The 21,694-nt window shown below is 65.6% G+C and overlaps 3 protein-coding genes across 4 annotated transcripts; all 3 read left to right on the plus strand.

Moving 5' to 3' along the window:
• The first annotated feature begins 187 nt into the window (after nt 1-187).
• On the plus strand, nt 188-2,856 carry BANF1 (barrier to autointegration nuclear assembly factor 1). Its single transcript, XM_075018443.1, is given in 4 exon segments — nt 188-229; nt 232-319; nt 1,362-1,492; nt 2,087-2,856. Coding segments are annotated over 4 exon segments (408 nt in total). The 3' UTR covers nt 2,234-2,856.
• A 222-nt stretch (nt 2,857-3,078) lies between these two features.
• MUS81 (MUS81 structure-specific endonuclease subunit) lies at nt 3,079-10,827 on the plus strand. Of its 2 annotated transcripts, XM_075018434.1 has the most exons (16): nt 3,082-3,412; nt 3,511-3,634; nt 4,296-4,363; nt 4,479-4,550; nt 4,642-4,713; nt 4,892-4,962; nt 5,049-5,195; nt 5,341-5,421; nt 5,977-6,095; nt 6,812-6,912; nt 7,510-7,626; nt 8,584-8,679; nt 9,217-9,336; nt 9,727-9,830; nt 10,066-10,149; nt 10,622-10,827. In XM_075018434.1, exons 1-16 carry the CDS (start codon nt 3,290-3,292, stop codon nt 10,686-10,688), a joined length of 1,566 nt encoding a protein of 521 aa, XP_074874535.1. In that variant the 5' UTR covers nt 3,082-3,289; the 3' UTR covers nt 10,689-10,827. The 2 variants fall into 2 exon arrangements, with proteins under 2 accessions (XP_074874536.1, XP_074874535.1); XM_075018435.1 differs by lacking the exon at nt 9,217-9,336 and having other exon boundaries at nt 3,079-3,412.
• Nucleotides 10,828-12,621: 1,794 nt separating this feature from the next.
• On the plus strand, nt 12,622-18,671 carry LOC142025819 (uncharacterized). Its single transcript, XM_075018498.1, has 4 exons — nt 12,622-12,871; nt 12,915-15,509; nt 16,047-16,155; nt 18,570-18,671. Exons 2-4 carry the CDS (start codon nt 13,180-13,182, stop codon nt 18,669-18,671), a joined length of 2,541 nt encoding a protein of 846 aa, XP_074874599.1. The 5' UTR covers nt 12,622-12,871; nt 12,915-13,179.
• The last annotated feature ends 3,023 nt before the right edge of the window (nt 18,672-21,694 follow it).

Consider the following 21,694-nt stretch of genomic DNA (forward strand, 5'->3'; position numbering starts at 1 on the left):
GGGAGAACCTGGGAAGAACTGGGAGCCATCATCTGGGCTTCCAGGGAAACCCAGGAGGAACCCAGAGATGTTCTCCAGATGTCTGGGAGAGCCTGGTGACGTCATTGGGGCTTCCAGGCAAATCTGGAGATCTCTAGGCATCCAGGAGAACCTTGGAGGAACCCACAGACGCTCTCTGGCCGGCCAGATGTTCCCCAGATGTTCCCCAGGCCCCATCACAGGCCTCCCCCACCCCGACCCGCCATCCCCTCTCTATGCCTCCGCCACCCGCCCAGAGCGCCTCCACCCCAAGCGGCCGCTCCGTCTCTCCCCCTCGATGGTTAGTCGGCGTCTCCCCGCACTGCGCCGGCGGCGCCGGAAGTGACGCCAGGGCGCAGGCGCGCGTAGCGGCGGGAGAGGCCTGAGGCGGGAGCGGCGGTTGGAGCGGCGGGAGGGGCCGGTGAGGGGCGGGGGGGGTCCCGGGGGGGGGTCCCCGGTCCCGCGGGGTCCCCAGGGGTGGCCCCGACCCCCACACAGCCCCGGGCCGGGCCCGTCCCCGCGTCCACCCCGCCCCGGGCCCGCCCCCCCTCCCCCGGCGTGTTCCCCCCCCCGCGGTGTCCCCACGTCCCCTCCAAGCTCTGCCCGTCCCCGCAGCGTCCCCGTGTGTCCCCCAGGGCCGGACCCGTCCCCGCACCCCCCCGCTGTCCCCGTGTCGCCTCTCACCGTCCCCGTGTCCCCCCCCACTGCCCGCGTCCCTTCACCTATCCTTGTGTCCCCCCCATGTCCCCACACTGTCTCTGTCCCCCCCACCGTCCCCATGTCCCTTCCCATCATCTGTGTGTCCCCTCACTGCCCCCCCCACTGTCCGTGTCCCCTCACCATCCCTGTGTCACCCCCGTCCCCCCACTGTTCCCGTGTCCCCCCCCACCATGTCCCTCACCACCATCTGTGTCCCCTCACTATCCCCGTGTCCCCCCCTTGCTGTCCCTGTCACCTCACTGTCCCCATGTCCCCTCCGACCGTCCCTGTCCCCCCCATCCCCGTGTCCCCCCCCCTTGCTGTCCGTATCATCTCGCTGTCCATGTCCCCCCTCACCGTCCCCATGTCCCTCCCCACCATCTCTGTCCCCCCCACCGTCCCCGTGTCCCCCCCTCCCTGTCCCCACGCTGTCCCCATGTCCCCCCTCACTGTCCCCATATCCCTCCCCGTGTTCCCCCCTTGCTGTCCCTGTCCCCTCACCATCCCCGTGTTCCCCCCACACTGTCCCCATGTCCCCCCCCACTGTCTCTGTCCCCTCACTGTCCCCATGTCCCCATCCTCTCGCTGTCCCTGTCCCCCCACGGTCCCTGTGTCCCCCTCTCACCGCCCCGGTGTCCCCGCAGGCGCCATGTCCTCGACGTCACAGAAGCACCGAGACTTTGTGGCGGAGCCGATGGGGGAGAAGCCGGTGGGGACGTTGGCCGGCATCGGGGACGTCCTGGGCAAGAAGCTGGAGGAGAAGGGCTTCGACAAGGTGGGCGGCTCTCAGGAACCCCCCCGGGATGCTCGGATACACCCCAGGGAGGCTTGGGGACCCCCTGAGGGGACACCCTGCCCTGGGGAGGGGCTGCTGTGGGACAGGGATGTTCTCAGGGGGGTGGCAGGGGGACACGGGGGGGGGCACAGGGACCCGCTTGGGGACATGGGGAGGGGCACAGAGATGTGTTGGGGGGCACAGGGATGTGTTTGGGGACATGGGGAGGGGCATAGGGACCCACTTGGGGACACAGGGTGGGCACAGAGATGTGTTTGGGGACATGGGGACCCCTTTGGGGACATGGGGGGGGCATAGGGACCCACTTGGGGACACGGGGTGGGCACAGAGATGTGTTGGGGGGCACAGGGATGTGTTTGGGGACATGGGGACCCCTTTGGGGACATGGGGGGGGCACAGGGATGTGTTGGGGGACATGGGGGGCACAGGGACCGCTTTGGGGACATGGGGGGGGACACAGAGATGCATTGGGGAGCACAGGGAGCCCCTTGGGGATGCAGAGATGGCAGAGAGCCATCCCTAGGGACACGGGGGGGACACACAGAGGCGGTGTGACACCCCCCCCCTCCCCAGGCGTACGTGGTGCTGGGGCAGTTCCTGGTGCTGCGGAAGGACGAGGAGCTTTTCCGGGAATGGCTGAAGGAAACGTGCGGCGCCAATGCCAAGCAGTCGCGGGATTGTTCCGGCTGCCTGCGCGAGTGGTGCGACGCCTTCCTCTGAGCTCCCCCCCACCGCACCCCAAAACCACCCCCCTGCACCCCCAAACCACCCCCTGCACCCACCCCCACCCTGGCAGCCCCCAACAGTCAACTGGTTCCAGCTCCCTGACGCCTACTGGGGACAACGGGGGGTAGTGGTACCCCTCCAGTGTGCTGCTGCCCCCCCCAAACACCCCCGACCCCCCCTTGTGCCCCCCACACCCCATCTGGGGACACCGGGACCCCCCCAAACTGTGGTGCTGCCAACCCCCACCTCAAGGGGCTGGGGACCCCCCTGGGGTCATGGTGTCCCCCCCCCCAACTCCATTTCGGGGTGTAACTCCCCCCCCCAAAAAAAACCCCACCCCCGGAAGGGGGGCAGGGTTCTGCCTCTCCCACACCCCCCCATCACCCCAAAACCACCCAGGGGTGTGTGTGAGGGTCCCCAACTTCCCCCCCCCGCGAGCTGTACTGACATTGCCCCTCCCCTGACAAGGGGGGGGTGGATTTCGGGGTGTCGCCCCCCTCCCCCCCCGCGGAGGGGGTGTGTGTTTGTGTCATTTTGGGGGTGTCCCGCCCCCCCCCCCCCCGCAAATTTGTTTGTAAAAGGGTTTTCTAAACAATAAAAGGTTTTGCTGTGCTGGATCTGGCCTCGTCCTGCCCCGGGGGGGGGTAATTGGGGGGGGGGGGCAATTACACCCCCCCACGGGTTATTTGGGGGGATACAGAGGAGCGGCGAGTCCTCCAGAGCAGCCGAGCGCGGCCTCCGGGCTGCCTAGAGAGGGCAGCGAGTCTTCCAGAGCAGCCGAGCGCGGCCTCCGGGCTGCCTAGAGAGGGCAGCGAGTCTTCCAGAGCAGCCGAGCGCGGCCTCCGGGCTGCCTAGAGAGGGCAGCGAGTCTTCCAGAGCAGCCGAGCGCGGCCTCCGGGCTGCCTAGAGAGGGCAGCAAGTCCTCCACAGCAGCCAAGCCCAACCTCCGGGCGGCGCAGAGCGGCCCCGCCGCGATAAGAACACTTCCTGGTCCGAGCCGGCCATCGTACCGGCAGCGGGAGCTCCCGGTGACCCGCCGCCCCCGCCGCCATGCTGGAGGCCTCCCGCCGCCGCCGCCGTCGCCGCCGCCCCCCCAACCCTCTTTTCACCCGCTGGCTCCAGGAATGGCGGGACGAGGCCGCCGGGACGCGGGCGAGGGGCACCTACGAACGGGTGGGTGAACCCCGGTGGGTGAGGGGGGGGTCCCGGGTTACCGGGAGGGGGCCGAGGGGGGTCCCAGCCGCCCCCCCTTCACGGTGCCGCCCCCCCAGGCGCTGCGGTCGCTCTCCCGGTACCCGCTGCCCCTGCGCTCGGGGGAGGCGGCCGCCATCCTGCAGCACTTCGGGCCCGGGCTCTGCCGCCGCCTTGAGAACCGCCTGCGGCAGCACCGCGCCGGTGGGCGGGGCGACGGGAGGGGGCGGGGTTAAGGGAGGGGATCGGGGGGGCTGCTCGGGAAGGGGAGGGGCCTCGGTGGGTGTGGGGGAGGGGGCGGGGCTTTGGGGCGGGGCTTTTTGAGGTGGGCGGGGCTTGACGGGAGCTTTGGAAGTGGATGGGGCCTTGGTGGGTGTGAGCAAGGGGGCGGGGCCTTGGGAGGGGGCGGGGCTTTGGGGGCGGGGGCTTTGAGGTGGGCGGGCCTTTGATGGGAGCTTGGGCAGTGGATGGGGCCTTAGTAGGTGTGGGTGAGGGTGGGCGGGGCTTTGAGGTGGGTGGGGCTTTGGGAGGTGCTAGGGAAGTAGACGGGGCTTTGGTGGGTGTGGGTAAGGGTGGGTGGGGCTTTAGGGGCGGGGCTTTGAGGTGGGCGGGGCTTTGACAGGAGCTTGCAAAGTGGATGGGGCCTTGGTGGGTGTGGGTAAGGGTGGGCGGGGCTTTGCGAGGGGGCAGGGCCCCAGGGGAATGGGCGTGGCTAAGGGTGGGTGGGGCTTCTGGGGAGTGAGCATGGGTAAGGGTGGGTGTGGTCTCAGGGTGGGCAGGGCCACAGTAGCTGCAGGGGCTGCTTTGCTTACTGCTGCGTGTGCTGATTTGCATGCTGATTTGCATATTGATGTGCTTCCCGCAGAGCAAGGCCTGTCCCCCAGCCCCCCCGCAGGGGGGAGGGGCTTGGAGAGCCCCCTGGCCACGCCCACAGTAAGTGTCATCATAGGGCTCCCTGCGTCCCCGTGTGTGGGGGAGGGGCGTGGGGGCACCCGGCCGCCTGGGTGTTCCCCCCCCCCCCCATTCTCATCCCTCCCCCCACCCCCAGCGCCGCACGCCCCGTGACTACCGGCCCCTCCCCCACTCGGGGGCCCACGCCCTCCTGCTGACCCTGCACAAGGTGAGTCCCCTGGGGGTGGGGGAGGGGCCCGGATGCCTGGGTGTGTCCCGTCCCTGTCCCCCCCCTGTTTCACCTGAAGCCCCACCTCTAGAGCTCAGAGCCCCTCCCGGAGGCGGAGCTTCTACGGCAGGCTCAGCCCCTCTGTGACCGGCCTCTGATCCCGGTAAGTGCCGTCAGTAGGGACCAGAGTGAACGGCGAGCAGGCGATACTGGCGCCTGTGCCCCTCCCCCACCCAGACCTACCCCTCCCCCTCTCGTGGGTCCTATGGGACCCCCCTGAGGGTGCTGGGGGGTGGGAGGAGGGTGTGACATAGGGTGTGTCGTCCCGTCCCCACCCCCAGACAGCCCCTGAGGGGGCTCTGGGCACCCTCCTCCACCGGGACCTGCTGCACCGGAGCGGCCGCCCCCCCCGGTACGTCTGAGCCCCCCCCGGGGATTTCCTGGGTGCCCCCCCACCCGCAAACGCTGGGGTCACCTGCCCTGCCCCTCCCCCCCCAGGTACTCGCTGACCCCTCGAGGTCAAATCCTGGCCCAGCGATTGGCTGCTGCTGCTCTGGAAGCCCCGCCCCCAGCAGGGGGGACCCAGGAATCTGGGGAGGGTCCCCAGTTGAGGGGGGGGGACGCCTCCCCTCCCCCCTCCCCTCTGTGAGTCACCGGCTCCCCGCTGGGGGGGGGGCTGGGTGCCCTGGGGGGGGGAGGGGGGGTCACCCAGACTCTTGGGTCCCTTTGAGGGGGGTGGGGGGGGGATTGTCATGTGTCCCCCCCCCGGACACTTGGGGGTGCCCCCCAGGTGTGACCCCGAGGCGGAGTTCGAGCTGAGACCCGGCGAGTTCGACATCGTCCTCTGCGCCGACGTCACCGAGGCCAGCGGGTGCCTGTCCCCCCCCGCGCCCCCCCCCGTGCCACGTCCCCATCCTGGGGGTGACAATCCTCATCCTGAGGGTGCTGCGTGTCCCCCCCCCAGGGTGTCCCTGCCCTGCGGTGTCCCCCATCCCCCCCAAAGTGGGTGTCCCTCAGTGCGCCCCCCCCCCCCCCAAGTCCCAAGTCTGGCCCCCCCACCCCCACGTCCCCCTGTGCCCCCCCCAAGAGTCCCCATGCCCCCCCCCCCATGTCCTCATGCCCCCCCCGGGTCCCCCTGTCCCCCCCCGGCTGTCCCTGTCCCCCATCCCCCCCAAAGTGGGTGTCCCTCAGCGTCTCCCCCCACAAATCTGCCCCCCCCCAAGAGTCCCCATGTCCCCCCCCCGCATCCTCATGCCCCCCCCCCCCCCCGGGCTGTACCTCCCCCAGGTCCCCCTGTCCCCCCCCCAAGAGTCCCCATGTCCCGTCCCCCCCCCCGCAACCTCATGCCCCGCCCCCGGCCTGTGTCCCCCCCCCCCCGGTCCCCCTGTCCCCCCCCCTCCGGTGACGATGTCCCGCCCCCCCCCAGGCGGGGTCCCTTGAGGGGGCGGGTCCTGGCGCTGCTGCAGGGGCGGGTCCGGCTCCTCCTGCGCCGCCTCCACGTCGGCGACTTCCTCTGGGTGGCCCGCGAGAAGGACCCGCCCCCAGGTGGGCGGGGCCGGGGAGGGGCGGGGCCGGGGAGGGGCAGGGGCGGGGCCCGGAGCAACGCTGGTTGACGCTGCCCTTGTGCAACTGGGGAGGGGTGGGGTGGGTGGGTGTGGTGCTTGGGGGCGGGGCCAGGTCATGACTCCACCCCCATGGAGCTGGGGTGGGGATGTGGGCGGGGCCGGGGGTGGGGCCAGGTGCTGCTGCTGCCCCGTAGGAGCTGGGTGGGAGGGATGTGTGGGGGCGGGGCTAAGAAGTTGACACACCCCCGGAGCTGGGGGCGGGGCCAGCACCTGGCCCCTCCCTTGAGCTCACCCACTCCACCCCCCACCATGGGGGCGTGGTCGGCGCCTGGCCCCGCCCCCGTGGTGGTGGATGGAGCTGGGTCCTAACCCCGCTCCCTAGAGAGCGTGGTGGGTGGGGCCAGGCGCTAACCCCGCCCCCTGAAGGCAGTGGGTGGGGCCAGGCACTGACCACACCCCATCACCCCCTACCATGAGCTCTGATGCATGGCTGGGGGGCAGGCGGGGCCTGGCTCTGTGGGCGGGGCGTGACCAGGTACTGACTCCACCCCCACAGAAGCGGGGGTGTGGCCAGGCGCTGACCACGCCCGCAGCACGCCCTACCGTGAGCTCCGATGCACGGTGGGGGGTGGGCGGGGTCTAGCTCTGTGGGTGGGGCCAGGAGGGGGCGTGACCAGGCTCTGGCCCCGCCCCCAGATCGCCCCCCCCGGGAGCTGGTGCTGGACGTGGTGGTGGAGCGGAAAACGGCGGCGGATTTGGGGACCAGCCTGACCGACGGGCGCTACCGGGAACAGAAGGTGGGGCTGGGAGGGGCTGGGAGGGGCTGGGAGGGGCAGTGGGGTGGGGGATTGGGGGGCACTGGGGGGGACTGGGGGGCAGAGGAATGGGGGGTCTGGAGAGAGGCTCGGAGGGGTCTGGGGGGACTGGGCGGGCGGGTGGGGGGGGAATGAGGTGTTGGGAGGGACCGGAGCGGACTGGGGGGCACTGGGGGGGACTGGGGCTGGAAAAATGGGGGCGCTTGGAGAGACTGGGAGGGGACTGGTGGCACTGGGACAGACTGGGGGGACTGGGAGTGCTGGGGGGGAGTCGGGGGGTGGGAGAAAGGGGTACTGGCAGGGGCTGGAGCGGACTGGGGGGCACTGGGGGGGACTGGGTGTGGAGGAACGGGGGGGTCTGCAGAGACTAGGAGAGGACTGACGGCACTGGGGGGCACTGGGGGGGACTGGGGAGGCCGGGGGGGGTCTGAGGACACGGGGGGGCAGCGGGGTGACTGGAGGGCACTGGGGGACAGTGGCATGACTGAGGAGCACTGGGGGGCGCTGGGGGTTACCCGGGGTACTAGGGGTTACCGGGAGACACTGGGTGTAACTGGGGGGCGCTGGGGACCCCCCCAGTTCCGCCTGGGTCGCTGTGGGCTGCGCCAGCCCGTCTACCTGCTGGAGGAGCCGCGGGAGGGCGAGGCGCTGCCCTTCCCCCTCCCCATCCTGCGCCAGGCGGCCGTCAGCACCCAGGTACCCCCCCGGCACCCATGGGACCCCCTGAGACCCCCCAGCACCCATGGGGCCTTTTGGGACCCCCAACACCCATGGGACCCCACCAACACCCATGGGACCCCCTGGGACTCCCCAGCACCCACAGGATCCTTAGGGACCCCTCAGCACGCATGGGACCCCCTGAGCCCCCCCCAGCAGCCATGGGACCCCCCAGCACCCATGGGACCCTTGGGGATCCCTCAGCACCCATGGGACCTCCTGAGACCCCCCCAGTAACCATAGGACCCCCCAGGACCTCCTCAGCACCCATGGGACCCCCTTGGGCCCTTCCCCAGCACCCATGGGATCCCCTGGGACCTCCTCAGCACCCATAGGATGCTCTGAGACCCCCCCCAGCAGCCATGGGACCCCCTCAGCACCTATAAAACCCCCCAGGACCTCCCCAGCACCCATGGGACCCCCAGGATGTCCCCAAAACCTCCTGGAAGCCCCCCAGGACCCCTCAGCACCCATGGGACCCTTGGGGACCCCCCAGCACCCATGGGAACCCCTGAGACCTCCCCAGCACCCATGGGACCCCCCAGCACCTATAAAACCCCCCAGGACCTCCTCAGCACCCATGGGACCCCTTTGCAGCCATGGGACCCCCCAGGACCTCCCCAGCACCCAAGGGACCCCCTTGGGACCCTCCCCAGCACCCATGGGACTCCCAGGATGTCCACAACACACCCTGGCACCCCCCCCAGGACCCCCCCTCGGGACCCCCTAGCACCCATGGGACCCCCACAACACCCCGTGGGACCCCCAGAGCCACCCACACCCAGCCCCCCCCTCTGGCACACACAACTGGGTGATTGCCTCCTCCCCCCCCAAAAAAAAAAGGGACCCAAGTGTCCGGGGCACCCTAGTGGGGGGAGGGGAGTCCTGGGGGGGTCCCAAGGTGGGGGGGATCTGAGGGACCCCCTTTTTGGGCAGGTGGTGGACGGTTTCTTCGTGAAGCGAACGGGGGGGGCCCAAGAAACGGCCGCGTATTTGCGGGTGGTGGGGGAGCAGCTGGAGCGTCGCTATGGGGTGAGGGGGGGACACGGGGGGGGACACAGGGATTGGGGGGGACATGGGGGGGCACAGGGGACATGGGGGACACGGGGGACATGGGGGGGGCAGGGATTGGGGGGGACATGGGGGGGACACAGGGGACATGGGGGGGACAGAGTTTGGGGGGGACACAGGAGATATGGGGGGACACGAGGCACATGGGGGACAGGGATTGGGGGGGCATGGGGGGGACACGGGGGACATGGGGACACGGGGGGATATGGGGGACATGGGGGGGACAGAGTTTGGAGGGGACACAGGAGATATGGGGGGACATGGGGGGACACGGGGGACATGGGGGGACAGGGGTTGGGGGGGAAATGGGGGGGACCCGGTGGGGGACAGAGTTTGGGGGGGACATGGGGGGGACACAGGAGCACATGGGGGGGGTGTTGGGGACCTGGGGGGGACGCAGAGGATATGGGGGACACAGAGATGCTGAGGGGGGGGGCAGGGGGGTGACAAGGGTGTCCCCGGACTTCTGACCCCCCCCCTCTGTCCCCCCCCCTCCAGGGCCGGGTGCTGCGGGCGTGGTGGGGGGACGTTACCACCCGGGGCCCCCCCGAACCCCCCGGGGTCCCCTGCGCCCTCCTGCCCTTCCAGCGCCTGCGCTTGGAGGGGGGCAAGAACCGGGTGAGGGGGGGCCCCAAGTTGGGGGGGGGGGCAAGGGGGATCCCTAGTGGGTTCTTGGGGGGGGTATGGGATCTGGGGGGGGGGGCAGGGGGTTATAGGGTCTGGGAGGGGGGGCAAAGGGGTCCCAAAGCGGGGGGGGGGCTAAGGAGATTCAGGGGGGGGTAAAAGGGGTCCCGAGGGGGTCGGGGGGGGCAAAGGGGCATCTGGGGGATCCCAGCAGACTCTGGGGGGGGGGCAAGGGGGGGACGACTGGGGACCCGGAGAAATAAGGGGGGGGGGTGTTGGGGTGCTGAGGGGGGTGCTTTGGGGTCCCTGGGGTGGGGGTGGGGGGGGGGCAGGGAGAATTTGGGCCTCCCCTCCCCTTTTTTCACCCCCTTTTTGCCCCCCCAGGCACAGACCGTGGGCGACGTCTTTGCCCGGCAGCTGCTCCAGCTGGGGGGGGTCAGCGGGGGGAGAGCGGCCGCCGTCCTGCGCCGCTTCCCCACCCCCGCCAGGTACTGAGGGGGGGGCACGGGGGGGGGTGGGTGCTGGGGACCCCCCCTTGGGTGTTGGGTCGCCCTGGGGGGGGTCACTGGGCACCCCCAGCCCCTGAGAAGGGACATTTTGCCCCCCCCCCGCCCCCAAACTGACACCTGGGGAGATGGGTGCCCCCCCTTCCACTGTGGGTGGGGGGGTCCTGGACACTTGGGTGCCCGCTCTTACCCCCCTCCTTGCCCCCCCCCCCGCCAGCCTCATGGCCGCCTACAGCAGCTGCCCCCACCCCCGAGAGCGCGAGACCCTGCTCAGCACCGTCAAGTGCGGCCCCCTGCAGAGGTGAGACCCCCCCCCCCCAACACCTGGGTGACCCCCCCGAGCACATGGGTGCCCCCCCCAAATGCCTGGGTGCCCCCCCAACACCTGGGTGCCCCCCCAGACACGTGGGTGCCCCCCTGATACCCGGGTGCCCCCCCCCAGATGCCTGGGTTCCCCCCCCCCCAACACCTGGGTGCCCCCCCCCGACACCTGGGTCCTCCCCAGACACCTGGGTGCCCCCCTGGACACCTGGGTGCCCCCCTGCTACCTGGGTGCCCCCCCCCAAGATGCCTGGGTTCCCCCCCTACACACCTGGGTGCCCCCCCCCAACACCTGGGTGCCCCCCCCGACACCTGCGTCTTCCCCAGACACTTGGGTGCCCCCCCTGGTACCTGGGTGCCCCCCCCCCCCAGCTGCCTGGGTGCCCCCCCTACACACACCCCCGGGTGCCCCCCCGGACACCTGGGTCCTCACCCATCTCCCCCCCCCGCAGGAACTTGGGTCCCTCCCTCAGCAGGTCCCTGGCCCGGCTCTACAGCACCCCGGGGCCACTGCCGTGACGGTGACCCCTCGTTGTCACCCCTCCTTGTCACCCCCCCCTCGCCACCCCCCCATCACCCTCGGCGTTGTCACCTCTCCTCGGCATCCCCCTTGTCACTCGCCCGTTGTCGCCCGCCTGGTGTCACCCTCCCCATTGTCACCCCCTTTGTCACCCCCCCACTGTCACCCCCCCCCCGTTGTCACTGCCCCCCTGGTCGCCCCCCAATAAAGGCCCCGACCCCGCCGGGTCCCGTCAGCTGCACCAGGAGCTTTACTGGGGGGGGGGGGGACATGGTGACACCGTGGGGACAATAACAGTGACAGTGACGGGGGCTGGTGACAGGGTGGGGGGGTGACGCAGGCGACCGTGAGGGTGACACGGGTGACGGCAATGGGGTGGTGTGGGTGAGGGTGACGGGGGTGGTGACACAGGTGACGGTGACAGGGTGAGGGTGACACGGGGGACAGCGACGGGGTGACACGGGTGAGGGTGACGGGGGTGGTGACACAGGTGATGGTGACAGGGTGACGGTGACACAGGTGACAGTGATGGGATGAGAGTGACACGGGTGACAATGACGGGTGCTGGTGACAGGGTGACGGTGACACAGGTGACAGTGATGGGATGAGAGTGACACGGGTGACAATGATGGGTGCTGGTGACAGGGTGGGGGGTGACACAGGTGACCGTGAGGGTGACATGGGTGACAGTGATGGGGTGACACGGGTGAGGGTGACAGGAGTGGTGACAAGGGTGACAGTGACAGGTGCTGGTGATGTGGGTGACAGTAACACAGGTGACTGACGCTGTTGACGGTGACATGGGTGACAGTGACGGGGTGACACAGGTGAGGGTGACAGGGTGAGGGTGACACGGGTGACAGTGACGGGGTGAGGGTGACAGGGGGTGACACGGGTGACCGTGAGGGTGACATGGGTGACAGTGATGGGGTGACACGGGTGAGGGTGACAGGGGTGGTGACACGGGTGACAGTGACGGGTGCTGGTGATGGGGGTGACGGTGACACAGGTGACCGGTGACAAGGTGCGGGTGACACCGGGGTTCAGGGGTGCCGGGGGCGGGGAGGGTTGGGGCACCCATGGGGGTTCCCAGCTGGGACTGGGAGCACTGGGAGGAGTGGGGTGGAGGTGGGGATACCTGGATGCCTGGGTCCCCCAAAAGTGGGAGTGGGGACACCCAGACCCCTGGGTCCCCCAAAATTGGGGGGTGGGGGTGGCACCCAGACCCCTGGGTCCCCCAAAAGTGGGAGTGGGGACACCCAGACCCCTGGGTCCCCCAAAATTGGGGGGTGGGGGTGGCACCCAGACCCCTGGGTCCCCCAAAAGTGTGAGCAGAGGGTGGCACCCAGACCCCTGTGTCCCCCAAAAGTGGGAGTGGGGCACCCTGATTCCTGTGTCCCCCCAAAGAGGGGTGGGGGGTGGCACCCTGATTCGTGGGTCCCCAAAAGTGGGAGTGGGGACACCCAGACCCCTGGGTCCCCCAAAAGTGGGAGTGGGGGGTGGCACCCGGACTCCTGTGTCCCCCAAAAGTGGGAGTGGGGGGTGGCACCCGGACTCCTGTGTCCCCCAAAAGTGGGAGTGGGGCACCCTGATTCCTGTGTCCCCCCAAAGCGGGGTGGGAGGTGGCAACCAGACCCCTGGGTCCCCCAAAAGTGGGAGTGGGGCACCCTGATTCCCGTGTCCCCCCAAAGAGGGGTGGGGGGTGGCACCCTGATTCGTGGGTCTCCAAAAGTGGGAGTGGGGACACCCAGACCCCTGGGTCCCCCAAAAGTGGGAGTGGGGGGTGGCACCCGGACTCCTGTGTCCCCCAAAAGTGGGAGTGGGGCACCCTGATTCCTCTGTCCCCCCAAAGAGGGGTGGGGGGTGGCACCCTGATTCGTGGGTCCCCAAAAGTGGGAGTGGGGACACCCAGTCCCCTGTGTCCCCCAAAAGTGGGAGTGGGGGGTGGCACCCGGACTCCTGGGTCCCCCAAAATTGGGGGGTGGGGGTGGCACCCAGACCCCTGTGTCCCCCCAAAGCGGGGTGGGGGGTGGCACCCAGACCCCTGGGTCCCCCAAAAGTGGGAGTGGGGGGTGGCACCCGGACTCCTGTGTCCCCCAAAAGTGGGAGTGGGGCACCCTGATTCCTGTGTCCCCCCAAAGCAGGGTGGGGGGTGGCACCCTGATTTGTGGGTCCCCCAAAAGTGGGGGGGTGGGGTGGCACCCAGACCCCTGGGTCCCCCAAAGTGGGGCTGGGGGGCGGCACCCGGACTCCTGCGTCCCCTGGCTTTTCGGGTGGGCTCGTCCTGAGCTGCCCCATCGCCTTCGTCCCCGCTCCCCCCCCAAAACCACCCGTGTCCCTGGGTGGGGCCCCGCAGCGGTTCCACCCTTGGCCGGGGACGCGGGTGGGTGGGGGGGGGACGCGCAGGCCCCGTCCTCCGGGTCCCCTCCGCATCGTCCGTCCGTCCGTCCGTCCGTCGGTCGGTCGGTCGGCGTCGGCGCCGGGGGGACGATGCTGGCGCTGGTGGCCCTGGTGGCGGCGGGGGTGGCGGGGGCGGCGGGGGCGCCCCCCTGCCCCCTGGGCTTCGGGCCGGTGCCGGGGGCGGCGGGGGGCTGCGGCGACACGGACGAGTGTCGCACGGCCGCCGTCTGCCACCACATGTGCCTCAACCATCAGGGCGGCTTCGCCTGCCACTGCCACCCCGGCTACGTCCTGCAGCCCGACGGGGCCGCCTGCCGCCCCCGCCGCCGCCCTTCGCACGGGGGCTCGCGCGAGGCCCCCGCGCACGAGGGCGGGCGGCCGAAGAGGAGGAAGAGGCCGGCGGGCCGGCGGTTCGGAGGGTGGAGGAAGGCCGGGCGGGCGGCGGGAAGAGGAGGAGGGCGCGAGGGGTCGCGCGAAGGCTCGCGCGAGGAGGGCTCGCACGAGGGCCGCTCGCGCGAGGGCGGCTCGCCGCGGGATTGGCGGCGGGGAAGGCGGCGGGAGTCGCGGCCGGCGTGGGAGCGGGGCTTGCACGGGGAGGATTTGCAGCCGGACGGGCGCCGGGGTTTGCACGAGGATTCGCACGAGGGTCTGAGACCAGACCGGCACCGGGATCTGCACGAGGATTTGCACGGAGGAAGGCGGCGGGAGTCGCGGCCGGCGTGGGAGCAGGGTTTGCACGAGGATTTGCACGAGGACTTGCGCCGAGACGGCGATCAGGATCCGCGACCGCCTTGGCACCAGGGTTTGCGCGGCGACGCGCACGGGGACTTGCACAAGGAGCTGCGACCGGGCAGGCACCGGGCTTTGCACGAGGTCTTGCACCGAGACAGCGATGAGGAACCGCGGTCACCTCGGCACCAGGGTTTGCACGGGGACGCGCCCCAGGACTTGCGACCGGACAGGTACCAGGGCTTGCACGAGGGTTTGCACGAGGATTTGCACCGAGGAAGGCAGCGGGAGTTGCAGCCGACGTGGCGGCAGGGTTTGCGTGGGGACTTGCACGAGGATTTGCACAAGGATTTGCACCAGCATTTGCAACCAGACAAGCACCGGGGTTTGCACGAGGGTTTGCACGAGGGTTTGCACCAAGACAGCGCTCAGGATTCGCGGCCGCCTTGGCACCAGGGTTTGCACGGGGACTCGCAGGGGGACTCGCACGAGGATTCGCACGAGGACTCGCAGGGGGACTCGCACGAGGATTTGCACGACGATTCGCCCAGCTCCCCGCTGGCACCCGCCGCGTACGGTGACTCCCCCCCTGACCTTGCCCACCCTTATAGGGACGAGGACCCCGACGCCTATGGGGACCCCTATATGGACCTGGAGGACCCCGACACGCAGCCCTGGGACCCCGACATCTATGGGGGCCCCTATACGGGCCCGGTCCCCCCCTATAGGGGTGAGAACCCCAACACGGGGCTGTGGGACCCTGAAACGGAGCCCTGGGACCCCGACATTTATGGGGACCCCTATATGGACCCCTATGGGGACGAGGACCCTGAAAGGGGGCTCTGGGACCCCTACACGTCCCCCTCGGACCCCTATGGAGATGAGGACCCTGAGCCTGGGAGCCTCCGTAGGGGTGGGGACCCCCAAACCATGCCCTGGGACCCCTATGGGGACCCCGCTATGGATGCCTATAGGGTCCGAGACCCCTATAGGGACGGGGACCCCCAGCCTGAGCCCAGGGACCCCTACAGAGCCCCAGATCCCGAGACTGAGCCCTGGGACCCCCATAGGACCTGGGACCCCCAGCCTGACCCCAGGGACCCCTATAGAGCTCAGGACCCCCAGCCTGAGCCCAGGGACCCCTATAGATTTGGGGACCTCCAGGTTGACCCCAGGGACCCCCATAGGGCTGGAGACCCCCAAACTCATCCCAAGGTCCCCTATAGAGCTCCAAACCCCTATACTGTACTGGGGGACCCCTATAGCACCTGGGACCCCCAAACTAACACCAGGGACCCCCGTAGCACCCAGGACCCCCAGCCTGACCCCAGGGACCCCTATAGAGCTCAGGACCCCCAGCCTGACCCCAGGGACCCCTATAGAGCTCAGGACCCCCAGCTTGAGCCCAGGGACCCCTATAGATTTGGGGACCTCCAGGTTGACCCCAGGGACCCCCATAGGACCTGGGACCCCCAACCTGACCCCAGGGACCCCTATAGACTTGGGGACCCCCAGATTGACCCCAGGGACCCCCATAGGGCTGGAGACCCCCAAACTCATCCCAAGGTCCCCTATAGAGCTCCAAACCCCTATACTGTACTGGGGGACCCCTATAGCACCTGGGACCCCCGTAGCACCCAGGACCCCCAGCCTGACCCCAGGGACCCCTATAGAGCCAGCCCCCCCCCAAGGCCCTATAGGGACCCCCAAACTGCCCCCTCCATCTCCCAGGACTCCCCCAGTGCCCCCCCCCGGGCTGGAGACCCCCCAACTGCACCCCCCACCTCCAGGGATCCCCTAACCGCCCCCCCAGTTGCCTCCCCTACATCCCAGTTGCCCCCAGTTGCCCCCCCAACCTCCCTCCCCACTCTCAGAGCCCCCCCACTTGTCCCCGTTACTCCTCCAGTTGCCCCCCCCAGAGCCAAGGAGCTCCCAGTTACCCTCCCAGTTGCCCCCCCCAAGGTCAAGGACTCCCCGGCTGCCCCCCCAGTTGCCCCCCCTAAATCCCAGTTGCCCCCAGTTGCCCCCCCAACTGCCCCCCCCACTCTCAGAGTCCCCCCACTTGTCCCAGTTACTCCCCCCGTTGTCCCCCCAAGAGCCAAGGAGCCCCCAGTTGCCCCAGTTACCGCCCCAGTTGCACCCCCCAAAGCTGACAACCCCTCAGTTGCCCCCCCAACCCCCAGAGCCCCCCCAGTTGCCCCAGTTACCCCCCCAGTTGCCCTCCCCAGGGTCAAGGAGCCCCCAACTGGTCCCCCTAAATCCCAGCTGCCCTCAGTTGCCCCCCCAGCTGCCCCCCCAATTGCCCCAGTTGCCCCCCGCAAAGCCGACAACGCCTCAGTTGCCTCGCCAACCCCCAGACCCCCCCCAGTTGCCCCAGTTACCCCCCCAGTTTCTCCCCCCAGAGCCAAGGATTCCCCAGTTACCCCCCCACTTGCTCCAGTTACCCGCCCAGTTGCCCCCACCCAAGCCCAGGACCCCCCAGTGACCCCCCCAGTTGCCCCCAGGGTTCCTCCCAGCCCCCAGACGCCTGGGTCCCTTCGGGGGGGGCTGCTGGTGGCACTGCCCGTGGCACTGGGGGGTGTACTGGTGGTCCTGGGAGCACTGGGGGGGGTGAGGAGGCTCCGCCGGGTGCCCCTCCCGAGCCCCCGTGGGTGAGGGTGCTGGGGGGGGGCAAATGGGGAGGGAACCCCTGCAGACTGGGAGAGAACACCCCCAAACTGGGAATAGGGCCGCCTCCCAAACTGGGAAAGGACCCCCCCAAACTGGGGCTGGGACCCCTCCCAAACTGGGCTGGGAGGTCCAAACTGGGGTGCTCCCCCCGCAACTGCAGGGCTCCCCCCCATTCCGACTGCCCCCCCCCCCAGCTGGGAGGGACCCCCCACCCCCCCTCCAAACTGGGAGTCCAAACTGGGAAAGGACCCCCCCAAACTGGGGCTGGGACCCCTCCCAAACTGGGCTGGGAGGCTCAGACTGGGACACCCACCCCCGGCAACTGCAGGGCTCCCCCAGTTCCCCCCCCTCCAAACTGGGAGTCCAGACTGGGACAGGACCCCCCCGACTGGCATTATTGGCCCCAAACTGGCACCGGGAGCGCTCCCAGCTGGGAAAGGACCCAAACTGGGATTGCCCCCCCGGGTGGGGGAGGGGCAGGGGTCGAGGGCAATAAAGGGCCGGTGCTGAACCCCCACCCTGGACGCCTGGGTGCTCTGGGATGGGGGTGGGGCGGGGTGGGGGAGGGGTGACACCTGGGTGCCTTTTGGGCTGGGGGTGGGGGGTGGGGGAGGGGCAGACTTGGCCCCCCCGGATCCTTTTTTGGGGGGGAGGGGGGGAGAGATGCACGCCTGGGTCCTTCGCTGCCCCCCCCCCTCCTTCCAGCTGTTGAGCGAATCCAGATGTGGGGTGGGGGTGGGGGGGTTGGGGGGGAGGGTGCGGTCGTGGTGAGTCACGAGCGCGCGCGGCCGGCTGGGTCCCCTGGAGGGGGGGAGGAGTGGGGTGGGGGAGGGGGAACGCCCGGACTCCTGGGTCCCGGGGAGGGGGAGGGGGTGGGTGGGGAGGGGGGGAGGGGCATGACGTCATGGTCCGAGAGAGGGGGGTGGGGTGGGAGAGCTGGGACGCCTGGGTTCCCTGGGAGGGGGGAGGGGGGGGCGTGACGTGTACTGTGTCCGTGGCATGATCATCGCATGTGCTTGGCGTGTCCATAGTGTGTCCGTGATGTGTGCAGGGCACGATCACCACGTGTTCTTGGCACGTCTGTGGCGTGTGCATGACATGATCGTCTCGTGTGCACGGCATGAGCATTGCATGCGTGTGCCGAGTCCATGGCGTGTGCATGGCACGATCACCTCATGTGCTTGGCGTGTCCACAGCACGAGCATCACACGTGCGTGTTGTATACATAGCGTGAGCGTGACACGTGGATGGGCTGTACGTGACACGTCCGTGGCGTGTCCATGGCCTCAGCATGGCACGTGCGTGCCGTGTGCCTGGCGTGTACACGGCACGCACACGGTGCCTACATACCACGCGCATGGTGCGTGCGGAAGTGTGTACGAGGCACGAGCACTGCGTGTCCGTGTCCGTGTCCGTGGCGTGTGCTCCCCCCGCCCCCCACCTTCCTCAACGCCCGGATCCGGCGGGTGCCCGGGCGGTGGGGGTTGGGCCCAGAGGAGCCCCCACCGCAGCTACTGGGACCAGTGCGGGGGTGGGGGGGTGTCAGGGTTTGCCGTAAGGACCAAGCGGGATCAAGGCGGCGACTCAAGGGCTCCGTGGTCTCCTCCATGTTGGCCAACATCCTCCCGGAGAAGGAAACCGTCTCCTGCGGTGGCTCCCACCGCCTTCTTCCAGCGTGGGCAGAGCCGAGTCCATCGTCTTTGCTCCCGCGTTCCCTGACCGGTGGAAATCCGGAACCCTCCGAGATGTCCCACCATCCTGACGAGGTCGTTCTGGGTTCCTGGGGAGGGGGCGGGGTGGCTTTGTCCTGACACTGTCACCTCCGGTGCCGAAAGCCATTTGTGGTCCCCAAATCATCTACCGCTACTTCTGCCACCGCGTGCCTCGACAACGCCTCGCTTGCTCCTTGTCTTCGTGACGTCCTCGGTCCTCCTCCTCGGCTCTTCCTCATCAGCCGTGGTCTCCTAAACCTACCCTGCTCCAGATCCCATCGCCAGAAGACGGGCAGAAAGCATTTGCCGCCTTGTGCTTCTCCTTTCACCGTTGTCTGCTTGGGTTTTGGTGTCTCCATCTTTGTCTAGGTCCTCTCGGGTATTGCCCCACCTCTTTTAAACCCATCCCTACTCAGCCTACGGCAGGACCAAATGAAGGAGACCTTCGGCCACGTGCCCGATGATGACTAGGAGGGCTAGAAAGCCATGAGGACCATCACAAGAGGACTTGGACTGCAAGGGTAGGATCCATCTCACCCGAGAGTAGCGTGGTGGCGACCTGAATGCCTTTCATGGGTCATAGAGACAAACCCAGCATTTCTGGGGCCGATTCACCTGATTTAATTTAAACACTTAGGTTAGGAGGAGATGAGCTGCTCCTTGGAAGGTCCTATGTCACTCCTAGGAAGAGAAGAAGGTTCAGGGGAGTCTTACTCTTGGTAGCCAGGTGATTAAATCTCAGCTTATCCTTACGACTCCCTTTGTACTCAACAGAGATCAGTCTCCCTAGTGGAAGGTGATCCTTAGGGTTGGGGTTAGAGTTGGGTTTAGTGGTGAAGTTTAGTGTTTGAGTTAGATTTTAGGGTTAGTTTACTGTGTTTGGGTTAGTGTTAGGTTTAGGTTTAGGGTTGGGGTTAATGTTAGGTTGAGATTAGGGGTTAGTTTTTGTGTTAGGCTTATGTTTAGTGGTAAGGGTTAGGGTTAGTACCAGTAGGGTTCAAGTTTTGGGAGACGTGATTCAAGGTGAGGGTTGGGGTTAGGGCTACAAGTCAAATTTGGTGTTATGGCTATGGGTTTAGTGTTAGGGTTAGGGGTTAAGGGTAAGGGTTAGGATTACAGTTTGTTTTAGGGTTAGGGTTAGAGTTGAGTCGAGTTTAGTGTTCTGGTTTATGCTATGAGTTTAGGGTTATGTTTTGGGTCTAGGCTAATAATTGGGGTTAAGGTTAGTGTTAGGTTTAAAGGGATGATGTTAGGGTTAGGTTTAAAGCAATAAGGTTAGGGTTATGGTTAAGGCTGGTGATAGCGTTAGAGTTAGGAGACAAGTTTAGTGTTATAGTTTAGGCTATGGCTTTAGGGTTATGTTTTGGGTCTAGGGTAACACTTAGGGTTACGGTTGGTTATAGCGTTAGGGTTAGAGTCAGGGTTAAGATATTTTTTGGTTGGACCATAAGGGTTGTAAGGGTTAGGGTTAGATTTAAAGGGATAAAGATGGGGTTGGGTTAGGTTTAGGTTTAAAGCGATAAGGGTAGGGTTAAGATTAAGGTTAGTGATAATGATATGGTTAGGGTCACTGTTAGAGTCAGGTTTAGGATCTTTTTAGTTGGACCATAATGGTTAGGGTCAGGGTTAGGATATTTTTGTTTGGACCGTTAGGCTTGGAAGGGTTGGGTTTAGGGTTAGGATCAGGGTCAGGTTTAGGATATTTTTAGTTGGACCATTAGGCTTGGAAGGCTGCTGCTTTAGGCCACACCACCGGTGAGGTCATTTCCTCTAGTCCGAGCAGCAGGGTAACACCAAGTCCAGGCTTATCCAGGGGCTCTTCCTTGACTATTGGGTTTCAATCCCAGATTTTTTAGGCAGCTGAACAGGTTGTAATATTTCTGGGAGTTGGTTGCCGGATTTAAGACATTCTAAGTTAATATTTGTTTCAGTTAGTGGTATCGACAGATAATGATGATGAGTAAATAAGGGAGGAGCCCTCTGAGTTAATACAGCTTTTATTGCGTGGCGCACTGTTACTCTTAGGAGACGCCCTAGGACTATATTTCTTGTTTTCTCAAGCATTAAAGCTGCTGCTACAACAGCCCCAGTGCATCAAATCAAGCCCGACTTTTGAAGAGAGAATGAACTACACTCTAAAGAGTAAACTGGCACAAATTTGTAAAGAAACTCAATCCAATGGACAGAAGCTTTACCATTAGCACAGTGGGAATTAAGGCAATGCCCAAAGCCAGGTCATAAATTAATTCCTTTTGAGATTTTCTTCAGAATACCAGATTGAATTAGAATAGAATGGATTGGAATGGAATAGAAGAGAAGGAGAATAGAATCAAATTGAAGAATAGAATAGAATAGAATAGAATAGAATAGAATAACAGAATAGAACAGGCTAGACTACACTAGACCAGACCAGAGTAGAATAGAATAGAACAGAAAAAGCTAGACTAGACTAAAATAGAACAGGCTAGACTAGACTAGACTAGAACACGACAAGACAGAACAGATTAGACTAGACTAGACTATTTCTGCTGGAAGGGGCCTACAACGATCATCTGGTCTAAATGCCTGACCAAGTCAGGGCTGACTAAAAGTTAAAGCGTGGTATTAAGGGCATATTGCAGGAACCTTCGCTCCAGCACACACAAGCATTCTGGCAGGGGATGAAGCAGTTATGCAATATCTCTTAGATCTACAGAATAGTTTAAAAAGAAATGATACAAAGCTGTAATTAGACAAACTTTACCTTTAGGAGACTCTCTGCATCTGTATCGACCTGGAGATGATGTCATGATAAAGGTCTAGAAGACTAAAGATGCATTTCAACCCAACTGGGGGGTGCTGTGCAGGTGTTGTTATGTGCTCGCGTGTATTATGTCTCTATTAACTACACTACATATATTATGTACTTATTAATGTTCCAGCTAAAGACACACAGATCCACCACCCCCAGGTGAACGCTGCTCCGAACTCCCAGCTGTGATCCTCCTTTTGCTGTTGTTGAACACGGTGGGAGGAGTTACAACACCTAACACCCAGTGCGACCCAGTCGCTATTATTAGCAAAGACTGCCTTAAATAATTCAGATTAATTTTGTGTACAGTATTGGTCAGATATCATGAAAGTTGTAACTACAATGTGAACACACCCCTGTCACTAACACATACCAACTCAAACTTGTCCAACTTGAAGGTGAACCTAACTTATAGTCAACTTGTCAATATAGGGGAAGGGTGGTCCTTAGGTTATGTTGGGCAAGCCATGAACCAGCAGCCAAGAAGACCGACGATATCCTGGCATGGATGAGGAGGAGCGCAGCCAGTGGAAGTGACTGTCACCTCTGCACAGAAGAGTTTGTGTCCAAGAGGGATGCAGCTCATGGGTCAAGGCAGTGACCCACGTAAGGTGGCTTTGAAACTTTCAGTATAGTCAGTTTAGTCCAACTCTTAAAATTGGGCAAGATGATCATCCCTGGTAAAGACCAGGCATAAAATGGA

The sequence above is a fragment of the Buteo buteo genome, chromosome 30 (genome assembly GCF_964188355.1).
Source record: "Buteo buteo chromosome 30, bButBut1.hap1.1, whole genome shotgun sequence".
Taxonomy (NCBI): domain Eukaryota; kingdom Metazoa; phylum Chordata; class Aves; order Accipitriformes; family Accipitridae; genus Buteo; species Buteo buteo.